The following is a 22,872-nucleotide window of genomic DNA, read 5'->3' as shown; positions in this document are numbered from 1 at the left end:
ACTCCAAATCTTTAGAGGTCTACACTTTTCAGTATAAGCAGCCAGAGTCCCTCACCCACACCTCTGTGTACGCCTGCTTCCCACTAGAGCGGGCTCAGAATGAGGAGACATGGGGAAAAAGTGTTTAATTTCTGCTAGTCCTTGCCGATTGCCACACCCACAGCAGCGCTTAGCAGGAAGGGAAGGAGACCTGGCAGTGTCACAGAGTGTCAAGAAGGCTGAGGAGCAGAAGAAAAGCCAGGAGCAAGGTTCTGGACGCTGGAAGGGCCAGGGCCTTCCCGCTAAGGCGGTTCCAGATCCAGGACTGGTAGGAGGAGACCCGAAGAAAGATGGGTGGGGCCTCGTTCTTCTTGCAACCTGGGCCCCAGCTCATCATCCCCACCAGGTACCATATGCCATCAGAAGAGCAGACCAAGGGCTCACCAGTTCGCTCCTGTAAGGAGGGAGGAAGTTAAAAGGGTCAGGGAGGGGAAGCTACGCCTGAGAGGGGAATAACTCGAGGAGCCAGCCCAGGATATCTCCCACCAGATTCTTTCCAGATCCTCCCAGTCTGAACATAAGCGATGAGTGTTCCTGACCCATTATTTTCTTCTCAAAGGACACTCCTCAACTTCAGCTCCCCGCCTCAGTCCTGCCCCCTCTCATTTCCATCCAATCCAGTTCACCCCTTTCCAGCCGAACACCCCTGCCCTCACCTGCCCTCTCCAGCCTCCCCCACTCCCTCTCCACCCCTGCTTGTCTCCCATCCTCCCTCCCTCCCCTCTCCACAGCCTTCAGCTCTGCCTCCTGCACCCCTCAACCCTGGCCCTCGGAATAAATGAACAGGGGCAGAGGTCCTCACATAGCAGAACTTTTCCCTGTCGTTGTCCGAGGCACAGATCATCTGAGAAGTGATGATCCGAACCAGAGAGGAGACTCTGGAGAACTTGTGGTAGAACCGCTCACACTTCCGGCTGTTCAAGATGGAGACTTCCCTCTCCTGAAGGGATTGGAACTGGGGCCACCTGCCTGTGGGACAGGTACCCATTCAGGTTTAGCCACTGGCTGTGGCCCATAGCCACCAGCTCTGTCTCTTTTGCACAGTGGCCATAGAGATGTCTCCATGTTAGGGTATTTTCCCCTCCGGCCAGCAGGTCCCAAGGATGCCCCCATACAGAGGTGCTGGAGCAGCCTGTCCACACCGATGGGCTCTGCGGGTCCTCTTCCCAGCGCCTGCCAGCACTCTCAGGACCAAAGCCTTTCTTTTCAACCCAGGCCCTAGAGCCACCTCCTCACTAAGCTTTCCCAGACCCTCTCCGTGGGTACCCCACCCCACCCCCAGCCCTCAGCACCATCTTCCATCCCACCCAAAATGTGTCTGAGCTTCTGGGGGACAGGAGACTTCTGCTCATTCCCAGAGAGGTCACAGAACGGACTGTCTAGAGGGCAAATTGGATCCTCAAGCATACAGAGATGGGCATCTCTCTTATGCATTGGTGGCTCCATGAAGGGTGCAGACATTCCTAGAACCCACCAGGAAAATGATCCCTTGACACAGCTGCATCTGTTCTGAGAAGCCTTTTGCAGCAGCGAAAACCCATTCTCATGTACTCTGCTTGCCAGTGCCCTAGGGTTGTGTGGGGGTGCCAAGCTATTGTTCTAAGACCTCCTTGCTTTCAAGAAAGTTCTGTTTACATATCCTGGCTCTATCCTGAGACTTCAAGGGCAATAATGGCTATGATAAGTTCACTGACAAGACCCTCAAAGGGGGAGGAGACTTCAGAGATGAGAAACCAACAAAAGGTTCCTGGCTCAGGGAGCTCCTTAAAGAAGGTACTCCAGAGATGTCCATCCATGGGGCACCCCAGCCACACCCAAGTCCTTCCTCCCACCATGCACCCTGGGCTGGGGGGTGGGGCTATGACTCACCATTAACCTTGGGATATCCCCAGCCTGTCACAGTGCAGAGAGAATTGTCCTCCACTACATACTCCAGGCCAGGCAGGCAGATGGGCCACACATATTTGCTGTACTTGAGCCCCCATTGGAGTTTGAGGAGGCTGATGTCATTGGCCCGGCCGACCCAGGACCAGTACCGTTTGGCTTGGTAGTCGCTGTTTACGATGATCTCATGTACTGGCACATCAGTGCTGGTTTTGGTTGTCTGGTTAATCCATGGGCTCCCCACCCTCACCGTATACTTAACGTGCTGCCTATGGGAACAGGGAAGGGGTGGGAACAGAGGGGTGTGCCTTCCATCAGCTCTAGGCTCCTGCCTCAGTTCCCAGTCCTACCTCTACACCACTGTGGTCCTCCAAGCCAATCCAGGCAGGCCACCCTGGGCTTCATGGCCCGCTGAGCCTATTCCTCAGGACAGAGGCCTGCACACATTGTGCGGTCCTCTTCATTTTGTGCAGGAGGGAAATGGAGATTGCCAGGCGATGGTGGCACACGCCTTTAATCCCAGCACTCGGGAGGCAGAGGCAGGCGGATCTCTGTGAGTTCGAGACCAGCCTGGTCTACGAAGCTAGTTCCAGGACAGGCTCCAAAGCCACAGAGAAACCCTGTCTCGAAAAACAAAAAAAAAAAAAAAAATGGAAATGGAGATTCAAAGTAGTGCCGCGGCCTGCTCAGGGACACACACTCAGGAAGTGGTACAGCCGGGATGTGGACTCCATTTCCGCTAGTCAAACTCTGGGGTCTTTCCCTGTGTAATGACCTTGGCCTAGATCTCAAGCTACCTTCCCCGGGATACCTCTTGAAGTCACTGTGTTGATCCTTACGTCAACCCGGAACATGTCTTCACTAGTTAGTCCCAAGGTAAACATCAGACGCTACTCTCGGGAGTTCCCAGGCCCCGGAACATGGGCACACCCACCCTTTTATCTCCACACAATTTATGTCTGTCTTCTTGTCCCTAATCACTCTGAGAGGTTCTAAGTCAGGGCCTCTCTCAGAGAAAAACCAGAAACCGTTGATTGACAGGAGGCAAGTGGGAGGGACTGGGAGCAAAGAGGGTGGAATGAAAGGCCCTTACCTGTGGATGACCGCACAGGACTGAAGGGTAGGTAAAGGGGCAAAGGGTGGGTACATGCCAAAAGCCAAGTCCCCGGAAGGCATCTGTGAGGCTCAACCTTCCCTTGCTCAGAGTGAGGATGAGACCAGGGCTGGCATTGTGGGCTCCACACAGGACCCAACTGCTACTTGATGGGTCACCTGGAAGAGCGCCTGGGTCTCCAGCATTTCAGAGGCCTTTCCACCCACCCACCTGGGCCCCAACTCACTGCGTCAAGCAGTGGGCCACGGTCAGCACCCACTGGGAAGCAATAAGGGTGCCGGCACAGACGTGGGTGCCGTTAGCCTGCACACTGACCATCCATGGCCACCGCCGAGTCATGGCTTCTGGGTCCCTGAGGGTCGGGTCTGGCTCATGGGAGGAGCCACAGACTGGAGAAAGAAAAGAGCTTGATGAAGCCATAAGCTCACCTGGCCACGTCTTGTGGCTCTGTCCCCGCCTCCCATCCCTCCAGCCTCTCCAGCCACTCACCTGAAGCTACCCACTCTTCTCTGCCTGTCACTATGGAACCATAGCATCCACCCAGGGACATCTCCAGCTTTAGAGAAGCCTCGACACTATCCAGATACCTATCTCCTTGTTCCTACAGCTTGGGCTGCAGATTGGTCCCCCTCCTTGAGCCAGTGTGGACCCTGCCCCTTCTCTGGGAGTCCCCTCTTGGGATTCATGGAGATAAAGATAGATGATGATACAGTAAGACAGACTGTATGAGGGAGCAGAGACATCCCAAAGGGGAGAGCAAATTGGCACAAGTCACAGAAGCTTGTTCTCTTTGGGACTAGGGAGGATTCAGCCGTAAGCTATATCTAACAAAAGCTAAGTGTCTGAATACCAAATGCTGGTGCGGATTCTAGGCCGTGAGGCACCTCCTTAAGATGGGAGTGTCAACTGCTGAGGGCACTTCAGGAAGAATTTTGAAATTGAAGATGGGGTTTAGAGAGATGGCTCAGCTGTTAAGGGCATTGGCTGCGCCAGCGGGTGGTGGCACATGCCTTGAATCCCAGCACTCGGGAGGCAGAGGATCTCTGTGAGTTTGAGGCCAGACTGGTCTACAGAGTGAGTTCCAAGTTAGCCAAAGCTACAGAGATCCTGTTTCTAAAAATCAGAAAGAAAAAAAAAAGCACAGAAGATAGAAATTGGATTCCCAGAATGCACATGTGGCCCACAACCATCTGTAGCTCCGGTGTGTGTGTGTGTGGCGGGGGTGGGGGTGTCTGGTGTTCTCTTCTGGCATCCAGAGGCATCAGGCACACAAACAGTGCACAAACATACATGCAGGCAAAAACACTACATGCATAAAAATAAAACAAAGGAAATTGAAGATGCCCAAATCTGGCTTCCATTCAAGTGTTTTCTAAACAAATTGGTGGATTATGAAACCAAGTAAATGGGCTAGAGCCAGCATATTTATATATTTTTTTTATATATTTATTTTTACATTTGTAGTGCTGGGAATGTAATTCAGGGCCTGGTAGATGGTATTCCTGTGTTGTACGTTATATACATGCTTGTGGGGATGGGTGGAGACACACACTCGTGTGAGCATTTGGAGGCCAGAGGAGGAGTCCGAGTGCCCTCATCACTCTCTATGTTATTCTCTTGATACAGGGTCTCTTGCTGAACCCGAAGCTAGCTTGGCAGCCTCCTCAGGCAGGGACTGGGGTCCCAGCAATCTCCTGGGATTGCAGGAGCAGGGGACCATACCCACCCAGCTGTTTACGTAGGTTCCGCGGTTTTAATTCAGGTTCTCACGCGTGCTCACGGAGTAAGAGCTCCCAGCCACTGAGTTATCTCCCCAGCCCATCAGAGCATCTTCAAACGATGCTCAGCCAACAGGCTGTCAGCTCGTACCACGCACCGTGCCTTGATGACCCCAGCTAGACTTTTTGAATTGAATCCCAGGTTAGTAACCATTTCCTCCACGGGGCTTAGCTGCAGCTCCCTGCTTTTGTGAAAGCATGCTGAAGCACTGGTTAGGGTTAGTGGTCAGGTTGACACGGCATGGAGCCACCAGAAGAAAAAGCCTGCACTCACGAACTGTCTAAATCAGGTCGGCCTGTGAGCAGTTCAGTGAGGGACTGTCGATTACTAACTGATGATAGATGGTACAGCCGTGTGTGTGTGTGTGTGTGTGGTGTGTGTGTGTGTGTGTGGTGTGTGTGTGTGTGGTGTGTGTGTGTGTGTGGTGTGTGTGTGTGTGGTGTGTGTGTGTGTGTGGTGTGTGTGTGTGTGTGTGTGGTGTGTGTGTAGCGGTACCATTCCCAGGCAGGGGCTCCTGGGCTACATAAGAAATCTAGCTAAGCATGATTCTATGCACGAGAGAGCCAGCAAGCAGCCTTCCTTCATGGTTTCTACTTTAGGTTCTGGCCCTGGCTTTCCTCAGTGAAGAACTATGACCTGGAAGTATACGCAAAATAAAGTTCCTGTCTGCCTCTTCAAGTTGCTTTATCACAGCAAGGAAATTAAAATACCAGGTGGGCCTTGCAGACCCCACAAGAAGTCTCACACGGCTTTCTTGGAGTTGTGTTGTGGACTCTGGGCTGGGAACCGAGACGGGGAGACCAGGTCCAAGGAAGGCCTGCGGCTGCCAGAGAGGTAACTGGCTAGTGGCTTACTCTGGGCACCCCAACACCACCACCTCAACTCACCAGTCTTCTCACCTACTTTAATTTTCCTTGTCCCCTATTTACCTCACCATGGTGAAAGGCCTGTAAGCACAGGGCCCCGAAGGCAGGACCAGGCCTGGCCCAACCTTCTGTGCTCAGTAAACATTTGCACAGGGACTTTCCCTTCCTTCTACTCTCCTTCTACTCTCCTTGATCCCTTGACCCTTCAACCTCTGAGATCCCAAAGACAACTCACAGAGGAGGTTGCTGGGTTTGGTCCCCTGAACGATCCCGGCCATCCCTGTGGTCGCCGACTGTGTTGCCGCAGCCGACTGTGTCGTTAGAGCACTGGTCGCTGAAGCGTCGACTTGCCGGGGAAGGCGAAGCCCGCCTGAGGGACAGGTGGCTCCGGGCCCACAGGAGACTCCAGGGCCGCTCGGGACTGAGGTGGACAGCGCCCCGGGGGATGCACCTGCGGCCAAGCAGCCTGCGGAAGGTCACAGCGGGTCAGAGGCGGCCCGAGGTGTGCGCGCGCTGGGGAGGGCGCCGGGCGGAGGGGGCTCACCTGCGGGGCGCCGAGGCAGGAGCAGCAGCAGCAGCAACAACAGCAGAAGAAGGGCACGGGCACGGGTGCGGGTGCGAGAGGCCCCGGGCCCATGGGGACCCTGAGGACTCTGCCCACGGGCCCCAGCCCAGCACCAGGGATCCATTGCGCCGCTAGGTTCCTCCGCAATGGCGCCCCCCATCGGGCGCTTCGGCGCCCAGCCTGTGTGGCGCCCCCTGGGCGCCATTCGTTGGAGCGCTCCTGCCGAATGGCGGGCAAGCAGAGCATGACTCCAGGCTGGTGTCTTGCCTCAAACATGGGGGCCTTTTTCTCTGGGTCACTTTACTTCACCTCAGCTAGTTCCTAAGCGTCCATGTTATCTTCACCACCGTCTACAGTTACCAGGAGGTGGTGGTGCATGCTTTTAATCCCAGCACTCGGGAGGCAGAGGCAGGCGGATCTCTGTGAGTTTGAGGCCAGCCTGCTCTACAGAGTGAGTTCCAGGACAGCCAGGGCTGTTATACAGAGAAACCCTGTTTCAAAACCCAAAAACAAACAAACCAAAATAACAAAAAACTACAGTTAAGAACGTGCACTGCTTTTGTAAAGGACACTCTCACCTCCACAGGCACCTACACTCAGGTGCACGTACATACATATGAAAGGTTTTTTTGTTGTTGTTTTGTTTTTTTGTTTTTCTTTTTAAAAAAGAGGAACCTATAGGGGAAACAAGGGGAAAAGCTCCCAAGATCATACAACCCGCCTACGGCAGACACGAAGAAAGGCTATCAGAGAGCACTCAGCTTGAGAAACAGTCAGGTTTTATGAGGAGAGCGTTCTAAAGGGCTTTGGCCAAAGTCAGGAATGTGGTAACTTCAGATGGCTCAAAAGGTTCAAGAGCATCTTCATTGAACAACTGGGGAACAAACCCACAGTGGGTCTAGGACCCTTCCCCAAAGTCCCTCTGTCCCGAAGTCCTGTTCAGCCTCTAGTGTCCACTTCTGAGGGCCGAGTAGAGAGGAGGGAAAGGTACCCTCTGGGAATGACTGTTGCAGAAACACGGCTCACAAGAGCCACAGGGAACCCAAGGAAACCAGCAGAATGTAGCCAGTGAGGATGAATGGGCTCAGGAAGGAAGGGACAGCCATACTGGCAAACCTCATGTCGCCGATATGTCTCTTGATCCATTGGGTGAAGTGGGAGGTGCTGGTGTAGACGCTCGGGAATTGGCGACGACCACAGCCAAAGTTCCAGCTCACCACCCCCATCTGGATCCAGGTCTTGTTCATCTGGCAAACCAGGGAGCTGCCAGATGTGTCCTGCAGCGGAAGAGGGAGGGAGGCTTGAAGTAGCAGCAATATTTGCTAGCTTAGGCCTTTGTCGTCCCCAAGAATGAGACCTGCCTATGAACCTGTTCTGTAACATATAAATTCTGTGCTGAGGTCCAAGCTTGCAACCACAGTGGCCTCTTCATTGTTATACTAGCTCTCTGACTGGTAAGCCCTCCTAAAGACCCGCTGGGCCTCCAAGGTACAATTGTTCATCTTTCCTACAGTCTTGCTTACAGGTGGCAATCTTAGAATCACTAACCAGTTCCTCTGCTTGTGTGCAAAGATAGATGAATGCAGAAAAAGAACATTTACAGTGTCATACATCAAAAGGTGACATCAGGTTTCTTACGATTTAAAAAAAAAATCTTTTTATGGTATTACATTGCCGCCCAGTGATAGAACATTCACTTGGGATGCATGGGACCTTGGACTCTATCTCCAGCATAAAAAAAAGGCCTATCTACATTCCTCAGTAACATTTGAAACTTTATGAACCAGGAAGAAAAAGGTTCAGTATATTTATTTTTTAACATAATGCAAAAGATTCCCAGGATGTGATGTTCTGAAGCACACATATTAAGGAAAGTAAAAATTAAGTTCTGCCTAAGGACAAGAACGGAGGCCTCCACTAGTGCACAGAAATGCTGTTGCTGGCCAGGTGTGGTGCATGCCTTTAATCCCAGCACTCAGGAGGCAGAGGCAGATGGAGCTCTCTCTGTGAGGTCAAGGCCAGACTGAGTTCCAGGACAGCCAGGGCTACACAGAGAAACCCTGTCTCAAAAAGCCATTTAAAAATTCTGTTGTTCACAGAGGAACGACCTTAAACAATATACAAAGTCAGTTCACATATGAAAAACAAGATACCTAACCAGACCTTCTTGCTGGAAAAAACTAGGAATGTGGTTTTGGCTTTTTTTTTAAAGCATTTTCAAACTTTCTTTTCCATTTTCATGCATGTTTGCATGTGTGGAATGTGCGTGTGCACATGGGTACAAGCGTTCATGTGGAAGCCCAAGGCCTGAGCTGGAAGCATCTGCCGTCATTTCCCCATTTCATTTCAGCGTCTCTCAGTCAAATCCAGCGCTCCTTCCACACCGTATTGCCAGTCTTATGAGTCAGCTTGCTCTAGAGATCCCATGCCCACACTATCTGAGGCTGGAATTATACGCAGCATTTACAGGTTCCAGGATTTGAACCCTGGTCCTCACAGTTATGCAGCAAGTACTTTAACCTCTGAGCCATTGCCCTATTAAAAAAAAAAAACAACCCAGCATTTAAATTGCATGTATAAGAGTACAGGAAAGTAAAGACTCCTTGAAGCCCCAAACTTGAATGGGGAGTGGGAATCCAGAAAGTCAGGAGAGCGCAGGGGCTAGCTTTTGGTTCAAAGCCTGTATCAAGTCCTGTAAAAGCAAGCTTCAAGTTCACAGCCTTGTTCACAGATTCAGGAGACCAAAATACAACTTAGAGCCTTCCTTGCCATCATCCAGAGGAGCTATGTGGACTTTTCGGAGGAAGAAGAGAAAATTGGAAGCATCAATGTGGGGGCAGATTTGACCAAGCAGACAAATAGATTCCAAGGCTTACCATAATAGAAACAGGATATGCACTGCCGTACAGGAAAGGCAGCCAAGGGGACAGCTGGGAGCCCGTAGCCTGATGAATGCATGTGTGGGGACAGAGGAGAATGAAGTTGGATCCCAGCACAAACTCCAGAGCAAAATTCTAAACATAAAAAGCAAAAAAGACTTCCCGCAGGGCAGGGAATCTGGACTGCTCTTCAGTCTCGAGAGGGAGGGGGAACGGAGTGGGGGGAGGAGGAGAGGAGTGGGGAGAGGAGGCGATGTGTGGGAGGAGGAAGAGGGAAATGGGAAATGGGGAGGAGGCAGAAATTTTTTTCAACAACTAAAAAAAAAAATAAACAAACAAACAAAAAAGCAAAAAAGACAAAGCTAAGTAAGGACATACAGAGCCATATATTTAAGTCTTGAAATAAAACACATTTTTAAAAGAGGTTTTAATAGGCTGGAGAGATGACTCCTAGGTTATAAGCATGTACTGATCTTCCAGAGGATCCAAGTTTTCCCAGAAACCATACTGGGGGCTCACAACTGCCTGTAACTCTAGTTCCCAGGGATCGACACCTCTGGCCTCCATGGGAACCTACAGTCATATGGACAAACCCACACACAGACAACACACGAACATAATTGAAAATAAAAATGAAATCTTTTTCAAAAAGAATCTTCATAATCTCGCAGTCCTGAAGAGGAATATGTTCACACTAAGGACATCTAAATAGAGACCATTCGGGAAGTAAAGGACACCAAATATTGTTGAAAATAGATTAGAAATTAAAACGGGACATTTGGGGATAGGAACGTAGCTCAATTGGGAGAATGCACAAGGACGTGGGTCTGATCTCCATCATCACATGAACATGGTAGTGTTCTTATAATCCCAGCCCTCAGAATCATGAAGAGGAGAAGTTCAATGTCATCCTCAAATACATAGAGTTCAAGGCTAGTCTGGGCCACATGGATCCCTTCTCCAACAGACATAAACCACCACGTCTGGAGAAGAATATAGGATGCTCTGGTTATGTAGGACAATATTGTTTCTAAAGATTAAACTGTATAAGAGCACTAAATATTCTCCAAAGACACAAACATCTTTAAGGACATGCATTAAACAGAAGGGTGCAGACAGATGCCCATAACAGGAAAAACAAAGGAGAAAATCAAGCCTTAGCGATTTTATATTATCGTACAGGAGTCCTTGCTAGAGGTCTAGAGGAAAAAAGAGCATGTGCAGAGAGATACTAGAAGACAAGCAGACAGACATCTATTATATGTGGATACTTCCTTTTCACATCAAAATATTTTTGGTATATATATTTAAATAAGTATATATACTTATATAATAAGTATAATATAAATATATATATATTTCAATGGGAAAACAAAAGTTAACCTTAAAATATGTTACAATGGAAACAAAATTTAAATCTATAATAAGACATAGAAGCAGCCGGGCGGTGGTGGCACACGCCTTTAATCTCAGCACTTGGGAGGCAGAGGCAAGCAAATCTTTGTGAGTTCGAGACCAGCCTGGTCTACAAGAGCTAGTTCCAGGACAGGGTCCAAAACCACAGAGAAACACTGTCTCGAAAAAAAAAAAAAAGACATAGAAACACAGAATGCCACATATTGCAAAACCCAGAAGATGTGGCCTAAATGTTGCAAATTTTACTTAGGGACTGCAAGAAGTTTTAGCATCAAACAGAAGAAGGAAAATAAATTATTCATTAACATTGACAATTATTTGCCCATGAATGTTAGGCTCAAAACACTTCTAAAGGATAGTAAGGACAATTGATATATTAGAAAGCAAAGAATTCATTAAATTGAGAAATGAAGCTGGTGGCGGGGATGGTACACACAATTGCCCTGAGGTTTGAGTAAGAATAGAGAAGAGAATCTATACCTAGAAAATGTTTTCACCCAGAACCTTAAGACTCTTTACGACATCTATTTTGTGGATTTAAATCTGGTTGAGGTGAAAGACTTCTAAGAAAATGCAAATGATTTAGATTAATCTAAAAAGGGACAGAGGGTCAGTGGGGTGAAAGCACTCACAGCCAAGCCTGAGGACCTGAGTTCAATCCCTGGGGAGGAAACCAACTCCCACAGTTGCTTTCTGTGCACCATAGCATCCACGCTCCCACCACACACAAATAAATAAATAAATGTAATTAAAATGTTAAGATTGCAGAGTGATAGGAAATTGACTAACCCAATAACTGTGTGTGAAACAACAGAAAACATGTCTGTCTGTCCGCCTGGAAGCGCCAACCCAACCTTCCAGGAGGAGGTAATTTCTGATACTTCAAATGTTCCAAACATGAACTCATCATTTCCCAGTGAAGTATATGTAGTTCTCATGCTAGAATTTAACAAGGAGAGTGACTTACTCTAAACACTTTTTTTTTTTAAAAAAAGGAGAGATTTGCCAGGCAGTGGTAGTGCATGCCTTAAATCCTAGCCCTTGGAGGCAGAGGCAGGTGGATCCTCATGAGTTTGAGGCCAGCCTGGTCTACAAGAGCTAGTTCCAGGACAGTTAGGATTGTTGCACAGAGAAAGCCGGTCTCAACTACCCCCCCAAAGAGAGAGAAAGAGAGAGAGAGTTAATTTATTTTATGTATATGTGTATTTTGCTTGCATGTTTGTCTGTGCACTGTATGTGTTCCTGGTGCCCTTGGAGATCAGAAGTGGGTGCCAAACTCCCTAGAACTGGAGTTATGGACGGTTGTCAGCCACCATGTGGGTGCTGTGAACAAACCAGGGTTCTTTGTAAACACCAGTGTTCTTACCCACTGAGCCATTCTTGAAACTTCTTAAACTGAAGCCTGACCTCACTGGGGTTAAAAAGGTTCATGGTTTGTTCTATGTGACAGTTGCTTGTTCCCCGAGATCAGAACCTTTCCTAGACCTGACTGCAACCTAGAACCCAGCAATGTTTGTTGGATGTAAGAAAATTAAACCCAACTAGTTGTTTTTCTAGAATGTCGAGAAATCTAGATAATGTTTTTAGGTGCAAAAGCAGGTTTTAAAGGCAGAGCCTACATTGTCACTTCGCTTAGACTTGTGGGTAAACTTCCCAGTGTCCTTTGATGCAGCTGTAACACACTCATTTCTTTTCAAAGACATCCTGTCAGGCATTACCACTACTTTTTAACTCACATAATTTTAGGCTTACAAACCTTTGGGTCAAGAGATACTTATCTTTTTTCTTGTAAACAAATATGTTTCACATAAAGAATCCTGTTGTCTCTCAGAGGAGTTCTGTCTTTTAAATTCAGCAGAATCGGGACTTCAAGAGGAAAATTAAAACATGTTCTCAAGAAGATATGAATCTGGGGGGTGGGGAAATTGCTCAGCGGTTAAGAGCATTTGTCGCTATTTCAGAGGACTCAGGTTCAGTTCCCAGTTCCCATCTAGAGGCTCACAGTCATCTACAACAGCACTTCCAGGGGATCCATTGCCTTTTCTGCATCTAGAGGCTCACAATCATCTATAGCACCACTTCCAGGGGATCCAATGCCTTTTCTGGCCGTTACAAACACCAGGTATGCATACAGTACACAGACATATATGCGGGCGAAACACCTATATACATAATACAAATAAAATATTTTATTTTATTTATGTATTTATTTATTTTTGGTTTTTCTTTTTTTTTTTTTTTTTTTTTTTTGGTTTTTTTTGAGACAGGGTTTCTCTGTGGTTTTGGAGCCTGTCCTGGAACTAGCTCTTGTAGACCAGGCTGGTCTCGAACTCACAGAGATCCGCCTGCCTCTGCCTCCCGAGTGCCCGGCTAAATAAAATATTTTAAATAAAAAATAAAGTATGCATTTCATAAACAATATTGACGAGAAGAAGCAACTGGCTGAAGCTTACAGAATGCTAGCATATCTGCAAAACTGTCTGCCAGTGCCTGACCCAGATCTGCGGGCATGTGGCTGATATTCAGGAGCATTAAAACGGCTTATAGAATTGGGCGTGGTGGGTTTAATCCCTCCACTCCAGCACACAAAGGCAAGTAGATCTCTGTAAGCTTAAAGTGAGTCTGGTCTAAATGGTGAGTTCCAGGCCAGCTAGGGCCACTTAGTGGGATCCTCTCTAAAGAATAAAAATAAAAAATAAACACAAAGAACTGTCTATAGCAGGGACAAAAGCCAACTCACCCCTGCGCTGTTTTGAATGAGAATGGCCCCAAAGGCTCACGTTTGAATACTCCCTTTGGAAGGATTAGGAGGTGTGGCCTTGGCGGAAGTTTGTTACAGGGGCAGGCACTTAGGCTTTGAAAGCCTCCCACCATCTTCAGTGTTGTGTTCTGCTCCTGATTGTGATTCTAGATGGGAACCCTCAGCTGCGGCTTTAGAGACTAGCCTGCCTGCCTACTGCCACGCTCCCTGCAGGGATAGTGATGGACTACAATCCCCCTAGAACCACAAACCCCAAATAAACTCCTTTTTCTGTAAGTTGCTCTATCATAGTGCTGTATCACAGTCATAGCTAACTAACTAATACATCTTTTTTTTTTTCCATACCGGAAAATGGAAACTCTGGGCCTCTGATGGTCACATGTAAGGTCACATGACCCCATACTGCCTGACCCCCCACTCCATCTGTACATTATTCCACACCTGACAAGTGTCCAGGCCCCATTCCGCACTTGTACACAGCATGTCGTTTTCAATGAACTTCTTCTGGTTCTTCTGCAGGAGGAACTGGTAACGGTGATTGCAGATTTCATTGTTCACGATCCTGGCAGCCAAACCCTGGACATGGTAGGGGGTGTTCGGGGCCCCTGCAGAGAGAAAGATCTGGGCATGACCTCAAAAGATGTATTTCCAACTCAGGGTCGTTCACATTTGTGCACGTGAGAGGCAGGGTCATGTCCGGAGGTGTTTGTTCATAAAGCTACAGTTCATTGCCTGGCTTTCAAAAATATCCCCACTCGTTAAGAAAATTAAACCAAGAACTGGGGGTGGCACACATCTTTAATCCCAGCACTTGGAAGGCAGAGGCAGGTGGATCTCTGAGTTTGAGGCCAGCCTGGTCTATACAGTGAGTTCCAGGACAGCCAGAGCTATGTAAAAAAATCCTTCCTCAAACAAACAAACAAAAACAAACAACAACAACAAAAAAAAAACATAAAACAAAACAAAAACTAAGTGAAAGTCTCCCAGGGGTGTGGAATGAAAGCCAGGTATGAGTGAGAACAAGGATATAATTCCCAACCACTCAAGAATAAGTTCCTTCTTATTCTATGGGAATAAGCCTTGGCACACTGCTCCTGGGAAAGGGGGCAAGACTCTAGAGCCTAGATGTAGCAGCTGCTGCCTTCTGAAAGGTTGGCGGGACTCCAGACAGCACCGACAGGGCTGCCGCCTCTCTGAGCATTAGGGGTGCATATTGACTAGAAAGGCCACCTCAGTGTAAATGTATCAGAACATATTGCGGTCAAAGCCCTCAGCGTACCTGCAGACACAGATCCCTATGAATCGTCAAAGATTTAACTTCCTGCTTATGCTTGAGACTGAGGACTTGGTGTAAGACCTAACTTAACTTTGGGGGTTGGTGAGATGACTTAGCAAGTACATCAAGCCTGATGATCTTGGCTTGATTCCCCAAAACCCACAGGATAGATAAAGGTTGTCCTCTGACCTTCAGGTATGCACTATGGCACTTGGACTCTCACACACATACACATAAATAAGTAAACAAACAAAAAATTAAGTGATTTTAACTTTGGAAAGCAAGGTTCTCCCAGGCCTCTTGTTTCTCTGCTGGAGCACTGTGTATCTCTTTGGGCATATGAATGTACTCAGGAAATGACTGCACAGAATAGAGGAAGAAGGGACTGGGTGAGCCCAGGACAGTGTCCTGCAGGGTCAGGTGTCTCAAGACCCCTGCTCTGTTGTACTCACCTTTAGCCTTTCCTTTTCCCCACCCGACGACCCAACACATGGTGCCTATGGTTGGCCTGAAATTGACGGTGGGGAGGCAGATTGGCTGGACGAGGGGGGACCAGAGGACAGGGTACTTGAGCTTCAGGATGGCGACGTCGTAAGACATGTGATTGTTGAACTTTTCGTGAATCACAATGTTAGTGAGCGGGAGCTCCGAGCTGTTGTCTGGGAGGTTCTGGACGCCCACCTTCACGGTGTAGTTAGCCGGGTCCTTGGATCTGCAGGCCCAGAGAAGAAGCAGCTCACCAGCAGTAAGGCCACGAATGGCTAGAGAGACAGGGTTCTGAGTCCGAGGGTACCCAGGCTCATGTCCTCTAGTCCCAGAGCCCCATGCCTGAAAGCAAAGACCCCAGACCAAGATGCTGACCTTTGCAGGCAGTGTGCAGCTGTGAGGATCCAGTTGTGGTGGATGAGGGAGCCGCTGCAGACGTACAGTCCCAGGAACAGAATGCTTACTTGCCATGGCCACCTGCCCACCTCCACCAGCTTCCCGTTTACCACCTTGCAGGATATGTTAGTCTGACCACAGGACCAGAACCAGGGCCCTGAAGAAAGAGGTGGAGAGAGGGATGCACAGGGTTGCCCTCGCTCTGCAGGCCAAGGCAGACTGTCAAGGTGTCTCTCAGCCGTAACCCAAGCAGCCCTGCCATCGGCACAACAGGGCCTGAAGCTACTGCCTCAAAAACGGGCAACCACAAACCCAGAGGCACTAGGTGGTCCCCATTATAGAGAAAGCCCCCAATAATGGAGACCAGACAACTTGTCTGACCAATGCTGTGAGCCATCTTCCTATGCCTCATCCCTGCCCATAGTTTGCCCATGTGGCTTGGGGAGTAAGAGAGAACCTAGAGGGGTGAGATAGTTAGCTAAGGGCAAGGACGGGGCCTAGTGTTCAAGATTCCTGTTGGTTGTCTCTAAAAACACATGGACAGTGATGTTTTATTGTCCAGCTACAGCCAGGGCTCATGCTCTGGAAACAGAGAGGCGCGCCCGCCTCTCACTGGCCTCAAGAACAGGGAGAGGAGAACGCGAGTGTGCATGAACTGGAGCTGAGACTGAGGTTTTTGTTTTGTTTTCCTTCTTTATTATTTTATTTGTATGTGTGTGGGTGTTTTGCGTGTATTTATGTCTGCATATCATGTGTCCACAGAGGTCATAAGAGGGCATCAGATCCCCTGGAACTGGAGTTACAGTTGTGAGCCACCTGGGCTGGGAGCTGCCAATCAATCCTGGGTCCTCTGTGTCCTCTGAAAGAATAGTCAGCACTTTGAACCGCTAAACCATTCCAGCCCCTGCTTTTTTTTTTTTTTTTTTTTTTTTTTTTTTAGACAGGGAAAGTCTTGTGCAGCTGAGGATCACCAGTCAAAGTGACCAAAATCCTGATCTTATTTCTCTTCTCCCGCTTGCTGGAGTTACAGATGTGTGTTATCATGCCCAGTGAGAGTGAGGTTTCTGTTGTTGTTGTTGTTTCAAATGGATCATCTGGGTTGGTGTTTAAAAATAATTCTTCATGGGGACTCAAAACCAACAACTGAGTACTACAAAAGAGAAGAATTGTTCTAAAGAAAGGGCTATGGAACAAGAATAAAGCAACATGAGCTGGGCATGGTAACGTGCGCCTTTAATCCCAGCACTTGGGAGGCAAAGGCTGGTGGGTCTCTGTGAGTCCGAGGCCAGCTGGGGCTACTTAGTGAAACCCTGTCAAGACTGGGAGGAAGGGTTTCTGGTGGGGAGTCTCCTGCCAGTCTGGGTTGTTGAACAAGCATCACATGCGGCCCCCAAGCTCCTCAAACAGTGGAACTGGACCTGTCATCACGAGCCATGCCACTAGCCTGTTTCCCTTGGCAGCCGACCACGCAGTGAAGAGCAGAGTCTGAACTCAAGAGCTGCAGCCGAGACAGGTCTGGGGGAGCCCGGGGCGGGCCGTTTGGGGACAATAGCTAACGGTGATATCTATGACGAGCTGCATGTGTTAGCAGAAGCATCGAGTAGGTCCTCTGTGGTTGAAATCCCTGTGTTGTGGATGTAATCTGAGTAACCCCTCCACATGTGAAGCCTTGGTCCTCCAGGAATGATATGTGGAGGCGCCATAGACTTTTAAGAGGTGGGGTTTAGGGGTGGGGAGATGGCTCTGTGGGTAAGGTCTTGTTGGACAAGTGTGAGAACCTAAGTTTGGATTCTCAGCCAGGTGTGGCAGTGGATGCCTGTAACCCCAGAGCTGGAGGGCAGGGCCAGGAAGATCCTAGGAGCTCTTCCTAGTGACCAGTCTGACCAAGGCGGGAGTTTCAAGTTCTGAGACCTTGTTGGGAAATGATTAAGAAAACATCTGATGTCAACCTCCAGGCCACACATGTACCGGCAGAGGTGAACATACACACAAAGAAGAGGAGTCTGGTGGAGGTCTTTAGGTCATGTCCTCAAAGGACTGCAGAAACCCACCCAGCCTTTCTCTGCCTCCTGACTTTATGTAAGTACTCATTCCCAGGACGGACAGTTGCTACCTTCATTAGAGGGTACCTCTCCCATCCTCCACCCATGTGACAAATCTTTAGACTGAATTTTGAAAACTGTCAACTAAATATACCTTTCTACTTATTTAAAGATTGTCTCAGGTATTTTCTTGTTGATTGTGTGTGTGTGTGTGTGGTTTTTTTGTTTGTTTTGGGAGTCTTGGTTTTTTGAAACAGGTTTTCACTGTGTTGCCTTGGCTGTCCTGGAATGCAATCTGTAGACCAGGCTGGCCTCGAACTCACAGATCCACCTGTCTCTGCCTCCCCAGTGCTGGGATTAAAGGTGTGTGTCATCATACCTGGCTCTCGGGTATTTTCTTGTAACACAAAGCTAATGCACAGACCACGTCTGATGTTTGAGTTAATTCACGCCATGTGTCCCTGGCTCCGGCTACTGTCCACTGTAGATGGCCTGCTCCCTTGTTTAGATTCCCGTGGGTGGAATGGTCTTCCTCTCAGCTACCCGCCCTCCCTCTGCAGGATCCTCTCTCAGCTACCCGCCCTCCGCAGGGATCCTCAAGCACTGCACTACCCACAAGTCACCACAGAGTCTTACTTCCTCTTTGCTCAGCTTATCTCTACATCTCTTCCCCATGCCTGTCTCCTGTTTCCCTTATCCCTGCCCCTGCCCCAGAGAGCCACATTTCTGGACTTTCTCGTACACCATGGTGAGTTCATGGTCATCTCCTGTTGCTGCTGTTGCTTCTTCTTTACAGCTACTGTGGTGGTTTTAAGGAGAATTGTCCCCGTAGGCTCATAAACTTAAATGCTTTTCAAAGTTGGTACTTTTCGAGAAGGATTAGGAGGTATGGCCTGTTGAAGGAAGTGTGTCACTGGGGGTGAGCTTTGAGGGTTCAAAAGCCCACACCAGGCCTAGTCTCTGCCTGCAACTCAAGGGTTAGATGTGAGCTCTCAGCTACTGCTCCAGCACCATGCCTGTCTGTGGCCATGCTTCCCACCATATTGATAACAGACTAACCCTCGGAAACTAAACAAGCCCCCAGTTACATGCTCCCTTTGATAAGTTGCCTTGGTCATGGTGTTTCATCACAGCAACAGAACAGTAACTAAGGCCTTTTCACTTCTATCCCTGTCTGTCCCAATCAAGACTGTTCAACGTTGGTAGACAGGAGAGGGCTTAAGAAATATGCCCTTTCATTCCCCATAAAGCTGCAACCACAGAGAGAGCCAAGACTCCCCAAAAGAGCTCCGCCATGCCCACAGTGACAACTCTGACCCTCTGTAAGATTGTTGGGTCTCAAAGAACAGCTCTTTCCAGATCTTGTGCTCTGGACAGCACTGATCTACCCTTCCTCTTAACCTTGTACAGGACTCGTAGGATTCAGCCTGAAGAAGCCAACACCAGGTCCCAGCATCAAGGAGGGAGCCTGGGGGGGTTCTTTTCACATTTCATCATTATTTTTATCTCTGTGTGCATGTCTGTGTATGGATATGTGTTTATGAATCCTCGGGAGCTAGAGTTGCAGGCAGTTGTGAGCTCCTGCAGAGGGGGCGCTGGGAATCAAACTCGAGTCCTCTGAAAGAACAGCACACCCTCTTAACCCTGAGTCACCTCTCTAGCTGTGATGGCGTGTTAATAGGTGCAGTGTGCTGCACATCAGCCTTGCCCCGGGCATAATGATGCCCTTCTGTTTGTAGCAGACACTCGGGGATTCAGACAGAGTCCACTGCAGACCTTGGTACCCTCCTTGAAGTTCTAGAAGCTAGGCACCATCACTTACAAACAGGGTCCTGCCACTCTTTTCCATGTTCATAGATGGCCACCAGTTATACTGACTTTGAGGACTCCATTCCTGTAAGGTCATAGCCGACTCCTACCTCCTCACCAGAGGCACAACAGTTAGTACCCATGCTTTGTCTAAGGCTGCTCATACCCTAACCACCCCCAAAATATCACTAATACTTGACAGGAGTACAATGAAGTTCAGGCCAGAGACTGCCCACTTCCTCATTCAGTCGCTCACTCAACAATGCACTAGTCCAGGAAAAAGGGTGTCCCACAGTGATGGAAGAAGGCAGGATCCAAGTTGGGGGATATAGTCCCCGTTTCCAGTTATCAACGTACAGCCAACAGGTGACTTGAGGAAGGGCTCCCATCACAAAAACCACCTTTCTCAGGAAAAGCCTGGACATCCTCTGCCATCTGGATATTCTCAGTCCCAAAGCATCTATTGAGAACTGTTTTTGAGTTCTGGTTCTAACGCTCACACACTGTTAAGGCTGGACCCAGGCTTCCTGTGTGAAACAGGAGCCCTGCAGACTGTCTCGCCAGGGGAGCTCAGACAGCAGTCGCTGTCACAAGTCCTGAGACTCCCAGACAAGCTCGTCCCTCCACGGATGTCAGTTTGTTTTCCTTCATCTGTTGTGGTCATCCAGCGAACAAGCTGGCTCCATACTGAACGGGTCATATGGGTCCCAAAAGGTCACAGCCCATGGCCATCCCAACAGTCGACTTCCCAGTTCTGATAGGCGGAGGCCCTGTAGCCATGAGGACAGCTGATGTAGACACCAAGCTGTAAGGTCCCTCAGTCCCTCCGTCCCTCGGTCCCTCCGTTCCTCCATCCAGGCCTTACCTTCCACATAGGGCAGATTCTCAAATCTGACAGAAGAAAGAGGATGTGGGAGAAGACCCTGAGGATCCACTGATCCACACGCCATGGCAAGGAGAAGCCCAACTCTTACCGTTCCTTAGAACGAGACAGAGTGTCTCCGTGGTGCAAGGATTCTAGAATTCAGTTGTTTCTGCCTCGGGTTTGGGGCCCACCCTGCTGAAGCAGCCTCAGGAGCTGGCCACAGCCATGAAGGGAGGCGACCAGAAACCTCCCTGGAACAGTGATTCTGGGGCTCTGCGCTGAGCCTGCAATCATGCCTGGCCCGTTACAACGTCTGCAGAGCCCAGCTCTCAGCAGCGGCCTTGATGGTGCCCTCACACCTAGCTCTGAGCCCGTGATCTTGTCCCTTGGCTGGCTCCTGACAGCACCTTGTGGTTAGCCTTTGATGCTCCCCTGTGTTCATCTCAGCCGCCTCTGAGGAGCTCCTAGAGGTGTGGGAACCAAGACTTCTTCCCAGAGCAAACCACTGCTGTGAGAGTTGTTTTTGCCCTCAGGTATTTTCAAAACAGAGTAGGTCTTGGGGAGTGTGTGGGGAGGGGGCCTGGCCTGAGGCTTCTGGAGAAGCAGCAATTTGCAGACTCTCAGAACACATGGTGTCTGGGAAGTCCTCTCACCTCTCCACCCGAGGTACCCAGTGTTGCTGAAGGCACGGAGTGGCACTCTTTCACCCGCTGCTGAGGGAGATGACCTGGCATGATCGCTGTAGAGAACTATGTAGTAAAGCAGACGTGTGGAAGCCACAACTGAACCTTCGCCCCTGGAAACAGTCTAGATGCCAGGAGAACGAGACTTTACAGGCGGCTTCGGGAAACCTTCACGGACACTGTCCACCTGCTGCCTCAGAGAATGGAAACCCAGCGACTCCGAGCACTGAGCGGTCTACGGCTTCACACTGACAGAAAGGGCTCAGAAATGAAGTGCACCTGCTGTGTGATGTCAGAAACAAGCAAATCAAACTTTTTTCTTGTGGTAGAAAACGCAGGAAATGGTGACTCCTACAGTCAGATGCCCTCAACATAGCAGAAAAATATTCCAAGTGGAGAGAGAACTCCAAAACAGAGAAACTCTTTGCCTTTTTTTAAAAAATATTTTATTTTTAAAAAGATTTATATTATTTTAGCATGTTTGCCTGAATGAGTGTGTGTGTGCATATATGTAAATTATATATACATACACATACATATATACACTACACACACACACACACACACATATGCGTGTGTTCTGTTCCTACAGAGACCAGAAGAGGGAGGTGGAGCCCCCACAACCTAAGTTACAGACTGTTAGGAGTCACCATGTGGGTGCTGGGGACTGAGCCTGGGTCCTCTGCAGCATCAGCCAGTGCTCTTAACTGCTATCTTTTCAGTCCCCTCTTTTAAAACACTTTCTTCTGAGAAGCAAGAGGGCATTTGATTAATCAAACAAAGATAGCAAGACAAAAACCAAGCACATTTGTTTTTTGGTTTTTTTTTTAATATTTATTTATTTAATTATTTCTTTATTATGTATACAATATTCTTTCTACGTGTATGCCTGAAGGCCAGAAGAGGGCACCAAACCTCATCACAGATGGTTGTGAGCCACCATGTGGTTGCTGGGAATTGAACTCAGGACCTTTGGAAGAGCAGGCAATGCTCTTAACCACTGAGCCATCTCTCCAGCCCCCCAAGCACATTTGTAATCAATTAATGAATCTATTTTATGAAAAATGATTAGGTGTGTATGGGTAGTTTTGCCTGCACATATGGAGGCAGTGATCATGCCAGGAGGCCAGAGAGAGCATCAGAGGCCCTGGAACAGGAGTTACAGATGGTTGTTAGCTGCCACGTGGGTACCAGGTTTGATAATGATGTCTCTATCTGTTGCTATTTGTTTTCCTACTTGGAAGCCTCACCTGAGGGGACTCAGCTGCCTGGGACTCTATAGGATGTCCAGGGCTGCCTAAACAGTACTCCCTAGTCAATTTCTGCTGGGTGTTTTAAACACCTGATTCAATGGTGCTTCTATCATCTATCTATCTATCTATCTATCTATCTATCTATCTATCTATCTATCTATCTATTATCTATTTATATCTATCTATCATCTATCTATATCTATATATATCATCTATCTATATCTATTTATCTACCCATCTATCATCCAACCATCTACCTATCTCTTACTATTTATTCTTTTCCTTTGGCTTGCTAGATACTTAATAAATTCACTCATTCAAACCCTAAAGTATGGCTGTCACACATCATTCTCCACCAAAGCTACAGAGAAACCCTGTCTCAAAAAACCCAAAAAAAAAAAAAAGAAACAAACTAACCCTGAATTTTGGGTTAAGGCTCTCAGAAACCCACAGATTGTGCAGATGTAAAGTACATGAGGTATTGACAAGATTTGAAGAACACAATTGACAAGCACGAACCAATTAGCTGTAGCTCAAACTGCTGGTGGCCCTGTCGGAGGAGCAGCAGAGGGCTATTGGCTTCAGGAGATTGGCCCACCAGAATGCAAGGCACTGATGGGTGAGTCTCAGATATGCAAGGCCCCAAGGGCTTCAGCTCCAGAAAATCTCTTGTTCCTGCTGTGCCTTTCCATGTTTGCTGTTGCCATTTTCTCTCGTATCTGGCACAGTGAGAATGGGTGTCGGGGGGTCCCTGGTGCC

At 48.5% G+C, this 22,872-nt stretch overlaps 2 protein-coding genes across 2 annotated transcripts; both read right to left on the bottom strand.

Annotated features, from left to right (window-relative positions):
* Positions 1 to 199: 199 nt before the first annotated feature.
* On the bottom strand, positions 200 to 6,371 carry LOC130873938 (probable threonine protease PRSS50). Its single transcript, XM_057768984.1, is given in 5 exon segments — positions 200 to 433; positions 842 to 1,008; positions 1,909 to 2,192; positions 3,264 to 3,426; positions 5,918 to 6,371. Coding segments are annotated over 5 exon segments (1,302 nt in total).
* Positions 6,372 to 7,269: 898 nt separating this feature from the next.
* On the bottom strand, positions 7,270 to 20,262 carry LOC130873980 (serine protease 46). Its single transcript, XM_057769056.1, has 5 exons — positions 20,178 to 20,262; positions 15,441 to 15,618; positions 15,032 to 15,291; positions 13,745 to 13,908; positions 7,270 to 7,524 (listed from the first exon to the last, which is right to left on the bottom strand). Exons 1-5 carry the CDS (start codon positions 20,260 to 20,262, stop codon positions 7,270 to 7,272), a joined length of 942 nt encoding a protein of 313 aa, XP_057625039.1.
* Positions 20,263 to 22,872: the final 2,610 nt, after the last annotated feature.

Source organism: Chionomys nivalis, chromosome 4, assembly GCF_950005125.1.
Source record: "Chionomys nivalis chromosome 4, mChiNiv1.1, whole genome shotgun sequence".
Classification (NCBI taxonomy): Eukaryota; Metazoa; Chordata; class Mammalia; order Rodentia; family Cricetidae; genus Chionomys; species Chionomys nivalis.
Note: the sequence above shows the minus strand (reverse complement) of the source record. Positions and strands in the feature narration are given on the sequence as shown.